This window comes from Erythrolamprus reginae, chromosome 10, assembly GCF_031021105.1.
Source record: "Erythrolamprus reginae isolate rEryReg1 chromosome 10, rEryReg1.hap1, whole genome shotgun sequence".
In the NCBI taxonomy this organism is placed as follows: Eukaryota; Metazoa; Chordata; class Lepidosauria; order Squamata; family Dipsadidae; genus Erythrolamprus; species Erythrolamprus reginae.
In genome coordinates, this window is record NC_091959.1 from 1 (window position 1) to 6,727 (window position 6,727).

The 6,727-nt window shown below is 55.9% G+C and overlaps 1 protein-coding gene across 1 annotated transcript; it reads right to left on the reverse strand.

The window, feature by feature from the left end:
* Window positions 1-896: 896 nt before the first annotated feature.
* On the reverse strand, window positions 897-3,244 carry LOC139173152 (uncharacterized; the record flags this gene model as incomplete). Its single annotated transcript, XM_070762746.1, has 2 exons — window positions 3,212-3,244; window positions 897-2,417 (listed from the first exon to the last, which is right to left on the reverse strand). Coding segments are annotated over exons 1-2 (1,554 nt in total), but the record flags the coding sequence as incomplete, so codon positions are not given.
* Between the last annotated feature and the right edge of the window lie 3,483 nt (window positions 3,245-6,727).

Sequence of the window (6,727 nt, forward strand, 5' to 3'; positions counted from 1 at the left end):
CGCGGGGGGTGTCTGGCGCGCGGGGGTGTCCGGCGCGGGGGGTGTCTGGCGCGGGGGTGTCCGGTGCGGGGGTGTCCGGCGCGGGGGTGTCTGGCGCGGGGGTGTCTGGCGCGGGGGGGGCTGGTGCGGGGGGGGCTGGCTTGGGGGGGCTGGCGCGAGGGGCTGGCGCGGGGGGGGGGCTGGCGCGGGGAGTGTCTGGCGCGGGGGATGTCTGGCGCGGGGGGTGTCTGGCGCGGGGGGTGTCTGGCGCGGGGTTGTCTGGCGCGGGGGTGTCTGGCGCGGGGGGTGTCTGGCGCGGGGGTGTCTGGCGCGGGGTGTCTGGCGCGAGGGGCTGGCGCGAGTAGGGCTGGCGACGGGGCTGGCGCGGGGGGTGTCTGGCGCGCGGGGTGTCTGGCGCGCGGGGTGTCTGGCGCGGGGGGTGTCTGGCGCGGGGGGGTGTCTGGCGCGGGGGTGTCTGGCGCGGGGGGTGTCCGGCGCGGGGGGTGTCCGGCGCGGGGGGTGTCCGGCGCGGGGTGTCCGGCGCGGGGGGGGCTGGCGCGGGGGGGGCTGGCGCGGGGGGGCTGGCGCGAGGGGCTGGCGCGGTGGGTGTCTGGCGCGGTGGGTGTCTGGCGCGGGGGGTGTCTGGCGCGGGGGGTGTCTGGCGCGGGGGGTGTCTGGCGCGGGGGTGTCTGGCGCGGGGGTGTCTGGCGCGGGGGTGTCTGGCGCGGGGTGTCTGGCGCGAGGGGCTGGCGCGAGGAGGGCTGGCGAGGGGGATGGCGCGGGGGGTGTCTGGCGCGGGGGGTGTCTGGCGCGGGGGGTGTCTGGCGCGGGGGTCTCTGGCGCGGGGGTGTCTGGCGTGGGGGTGTCTGGCGCGGGGGTGTCTGGCGCGAGGGGCTGGCGCGGGGGGTGGATGGCACGGGGTGGCTCGCGCAGGGGTGGCTGGCGCAGGGGATGTCTGGCGCGGGGGGGCTGGCGCGGGCGGCCTGGAGCGGGGTGGTGGCGGGGATGGCTGGCGGAAGGGTCTGGAGCGGGGGGTGTCTGGCGTGGTGGTTGTCAGGCGCGGGGGGACTGGCGCGGGGGGGCTGGCGCGGGGGTCTGCCGCGGGGGCCTCGTGGAGGGGCTGGCACGGGGTGGTCTGGCGCAGGTGGGGTCTGGCGGTGTGGGGGCTGTCGCGGGGTGTCTGGCGCAGGGGGCTGTCGCGGGGGGGCTATCGCGGGGGGGCTGTCGCGGGGGGGCTGTCGCGGGGGGGCTGTCGCGGGGGGGCTGTCGCGGGGGTGTCCTGGCGCGGGGGGAGTCTGGCGAGGGGGGGCTGGCGCGGGGGCTGGCGCGGGGGGCTGGCGCAAGGGGCTGGCGCAAGGAGTGCTGGCGAGGGAGCTGGCGGGGGGGCTGGCACAAGGGGATGTAGCGGGGGGTGTCTGGCGTGGGGGTTGTCTGGCGCGGGGGGCTGCCGCGGGGGGGGCTGGAGCGGGGGGGCCTGGCGCAGGGGGGCTGGCGCAAGGGTCTGGTGCGAGGGCTGGCGAGGGGGCTGGCGGGGGGGCTCGCAGGGGTCTGGCAGGGGGGCTGGCGGAAGGGTCTGGAGCGGGGTGTGTCTGGTGTGGGGGTTGTCTGGCACGGGGGGCTGGCGCGGGGGAGGCTGGCGCGGGGGGGCTGGCACGGGGGGGGCGGGCGCAGGGGTGTCTGGCGCGGGGTGTCTGGCGCGGGTTGGCTGGCGTGGGGTGGCCTGGCGCGGGGGTCTGGTGCGGGGGAGGCTGGCGCGTGGTGGCTGGCGCGGGGGGTGTCTGGTGCAGGGGGGCTGGCGCAAAGGGCTGGCGCGAGGAGGGCTGGCGAGGGGGCTGGCGCTGGGGTGGCTGCCGCGGGGGTGGCTGCCGCGGGGGTGGCTGCCGCGGGGGGTGGCTGCCGCGGGGTGGCTCGCGCAGGGGTGGCTGGCGCAGGGGATGGCTGGCGCAGGGGATGTCTGGCGCGGGGGGGGTAGCGGGGGTGGCTGGCGCGGGGGGGCTGGCGCGAGGAGGGCTGGCGAGGGGGGCTGGCGGGGGGGCTCGCGCAAGGGTCTGCAGCGGGGGGGTGTCTGGCGTGGTGGTTGTCAGGCGCGGGGGGGCTGGCGCAGGGGGGTTGGCGCGGGGGTCTGCCGTGGGGTCTGCCACGGGGGCCTCGTGGGGGGGCTGGCGCGGGGTGGTCTGGCGCGGGTGGGGTCTGGCGCGGGGGGCTGGCGCTGGCCGCTGGGGTGTCTGGCGCGGTGGGGTCTGGCGCGGGGTGTCTGCCGCAGGGGGCTGGCGTGGGGGGCTGGCGCGGGGGTGCCTGGCGCGAGGGGGGCCTGGCGCGAGGGAGTCTGGCAAGGGGGGGGCTGGCGGGGTGGGGCTGGCGCAAGGGTCTGGCGCGAGGAGGGCTGGCGAGGGGGCTGGCGGGGGGGGCTGGCGCAAGGGGCTGGAGCGGGGGGTTGTCTGGCGTGGGGCAGAACACTATCACCCTGAGCTATCCGTCTGCTCCGTACCAGCCCTGTCTTTTTTTGGGGCTTTATTTTCTGTTTCTATTACCTATATATGTTTTTTAACCCCAATCACCACCCCCAAACCCCCTGACCTTTGACCCCTGACACCCAACCCATTAAATTTGACACTCACCCCCCTGACCTTTGACCCCCCCTGACCTTTGACCCCCCCTGACCCCCAACCTCCTGGACCCAACCTCTGACACCCCTGACCTTTTACCCTGACCCCAACCTTTGACCTCACTTGACCCTTCAGCCACGTGACCCAGGGCCTACCAAGGCCTAACCCCCTAACCTTTCACCCCTGACCAATGACCTTGACCCCTGACCTTCAACCCTGGACTCCTGACACCCCAGCCCCCAACATTTGACCTCCTGACCTTTGACCCACTACCTCCTGACTCCAACCTCTGACCCCTCCCAAACCTTTAACCTCCTAACCCCAACCTTTCACCCCCTGACCATGCACCCTTAACCCCCTGACCATGCACCCCTCACCTAACCCTAAGCCCCTCCCCTATGACTGCTGGCCCAACTCCATTTCCTGCTCCACTCCGCTAATAACCCCTAGAACGCTAACACCATAGCCCCCAAAACTAAAACATACTCACCATCCTAGGAATCACGCGTTTGCAGGGACTTTCCAATTGACCCCGTTTGGTGGAGAAATGTGAATTAGGTGGTCTGACGTTTCAAACTTCCGGAAGCCCTGCTTTTAAAGCAGGACTACCAATAGGCCGGAATTACCGGTAGTAGCATCAACAGCCCAGCCGTTGCCATTTGCAGCGTGCCTATGACTTGAATGGCTAAGGAAGTTAATTGGATTTGATGGCAAAAAATTTTGAGTCACACCTAATTTAGTATACCTTAAGGTTATGGTGTTAACATTTTTTTTCCCAACTTGTTCCCTTCTAAGTGTGAGGAAAGATGCGTTGCTTTGCGGTTCACGTGTTTTTTGGAGCCGTTTCGCGATTTTAGATTTAAGAAAAAACCATCCTGGGTTCGAGAAGCGAGCATTGTGGGAAGTGGGAAGATTTGAATATGCAAAGCGGAAGCTGCTTACGCCTACTAAGATCTTTTTAGAGCCACGTACGATCCGGACCGAAAACTCTTCATTTGAAGGGCTTATGTTTGGTCGATTCGAATACTTTTTTCACTTGGAAAGTAGTCTCAACGTTTCTGCACGCAATGATATCAACGTTGAAATGAAAAAGGTAATTCTTATAGGTTTATTTTGGCGATATAATGCATGCCCCCCCCCCGTTTTTGTGAAAGGTTTTTCAATTTATGGATGAGTTTGCTTGCAAAATGGATTCTATTTTACTAAAGTTGCTGTGGGATTGGTAGCTTGAACATTTCTGAATATAAGAAAAATATAAAGGAAGTGAAAAAAATGATTCTTACTGCTTTTTTAAAATCAAAAATAAGCCCCCCCCCCCTCGGCTGCTTTCAACCGTTTTCGCTTTTTATTTTTTTATGCTCCCAATCCGAAATATTCTTTAAAATCTTAGGCGTTCGTTTACTCGATTTAACGATGCTGATCCTAAACAAATATTTTTGGGGTGGTGGCTAATTCTTTTCTGGACAAAAAAAAATCATCGCTTCCAGTCTGTTTCTCTTCGTATCTGACCGCACCGAAAATAATTTTTTTAGCTACTTGAATTTGATCTTTTTCAAAACTTTTTCCACTGGAAAACTAGTTTCAACGTTTATGAACGTAATGATATGAAAATTGAACTGGAAAAATTGAGACTTATATTTTTATTTTGATCGAAAATCACCTCCCCCCATCCTTTCTGAATTTCGTGTCCCTTTATATTTTTTAAGGCTACAAATCCCTAAGGAATTTCCCCCCAAAAGGTTTGATATACTAAATTGAACGATCCTGAACGTAAGAAAAATATAAATGAACTTTAAAAAATGTTTCTTATTGGTTTATTTTTGCCACAAAAGGGCCACCCCCGCTCGGCCTTGCTGTGTGCCTTTATTGTCACTTTTTATACATACAGTATTTGGCTAGAAATATTTGGAATATCCTTTTGAAAATCAACCGCGTTGTACCCAGAGAACTAATTTTATGAAAGAAATCCATTTTACTAAAAAAAAGGATGTAAGTTTGAAATTAACAGCATAATTTTGTCAGTAAAGGTAATAAAGTTGATGTGGTGGTGCATCTTGGCACAAACGATTTGTCCGAGAAATGTTAATGTAGCAAAAAGAGATTTTCAATGTCTAAGTGTGGAGCTGGGTAAAATAACTGATTCGGTGACTTTCTCAGAGGTGTTACCGGTTTGTGGCCAGGAGGGTAAAACAAGTTGTATCGGAGAGTTTAATGTGTGGTTGAGGCAGTGGTGTAAAGCTGAAGGTTTTGGTTATGTAAGTCATGATGTCAGTTGGTGGTCTAATAGGGAGTTGTTTAAGAGGGATGGTTTGCATCCATCGTACGGAGGTGCCCAGGTGCTCGGTGAGGAATTCAGAACTTTTTTGGACAGGCGTTTAAACTACGTAAAGGGGACGGAGATGTACCAGATGTGGAGGATTTCTGTCCCCGACCAATGAGGATAAATCAGTTTCTGGAAGCTTATGAAAAGGGAGCTGTAAATAAAATAGATGTAGTTGTAGATGATAAGGGGCAAACTAATAATGAAAATAATGTTCTTCGGGTAATGTGCACGAATGCTCGAAGCTTGAGCGACAAGCTCTGTGAGTTAATGGCCATAATATCTAGAGATAATTTGGATCTGGTTGCCGTAACTAAGACGTGGTTTAAGGATTGTAATGAATAAGAAATATCCATACCGGGATATACACTGCATAGGAAGGATAGAATAGAGAGAAGGGGAGGTGGAGTAGCCGTTTATGTTAAAGAAAGTCTAAAAACAATACTAATTCAAAATACGTGTAAAGATCTGGAGACCCTCTGGATTTGCATGCAAAATAAAGACGGTTCTGTCATTAGAATTGGGGTGATCTATAGGCCTCCAGGGCATTCTGGGGAACGTGACAACAAGGTGGTGGATGAGATTACCCTAATGGCAGTAAACATTGAGTTCTTTGACTGTGTCACAAAGGTGTTGGATGAAGGTGGTGCCGTGGATATTGCCTATCTGGACTTCAGCAAAGCCTTTGATACGGTTCCACATAAAGAGCTGATAGATAAATTAGTGAAGATTGGACTTAATCCCTGGATAGTTCAGTGGATTTCAAGCTGGCTGAAGCGTAGACATCAGAGAGTTATTGTTAATGGCGAGTATTCTGAGCAGAGACAGGTTACAAGCGGTGTGCCACAAGGGTCTGTTCTGGGTCCTATTCTTTTTAATATGTTTGTGAGTGACATAGGGGAAGGTTTGGTAGGGAAGGTTTGCCTATTTGCCCATGACTCTAAAGTGTGCAATAGGGTTGATATTCCTGGAGGCGTCTGTAATATGGTAAATGATTTAGCGTTACTAGATAAATGGTCAAAGCAATGGAAACTGCAGTTTAATGTTTCCAAATGTAAAATAATGCACTTGGGGAAAAGGAATCCTCAATCTGAGTATTGCATTGGCAGTTCTGTGTTAGCAAAAACTTCAGAAGAGAAGGATTTAGGGGTAGTGATTTCTGACAGTCTCAAAATGGGTGAGCGGTGCGGTCGAGCGGTAGGAAAGGCAAGTAGGATGCTTGGCTGCATAGCTAGAGGTATAACAAGCAGGAAGAGGGAGATTGCGATCCCCTTATATAGAGCGCTGGTGAGACCACATTTGGAGTACTGTGTTCAGTTCTGGAGACCTCACCTACAAAAAGATATTGACAAAATTGAACGGGTCCAAAGACGGGCTACAAGAATGGTGGAAGGTCTTAAGTATAAAACGTATCAGGAAAGATTAATGAACTCAATCTGTACAGTCTGGAAGACAGAAGGAAAAGGGGGGACATCATCGAAACATTTCAATATGTTAAAGTGTTAAATAGGGTTCAGGAGGGAAGTGTTTTTAATAGGAAACTGAACACAAGAACAAGGGGACACAATCTAAAGTTAGTTGGGGGAAAGATCAAAGGCAACGTGAGAAAATATTATTTTACTGATAGAGTAGTAGATCCTTGGAACAAACTTCCAGCAGATGTGGTTGGTAAATCCACAGTAACTGAATTTAAACATGCCTGGGATAAACATATATCCATTGTAAGATAAAATACAGGAAATAGTATAAGGGCAGACTAGATGGACCATGAGGTCTTTTTCTGCCGTCAGTCTTCTATGTTTCTATGTTTCTAACTCAATCT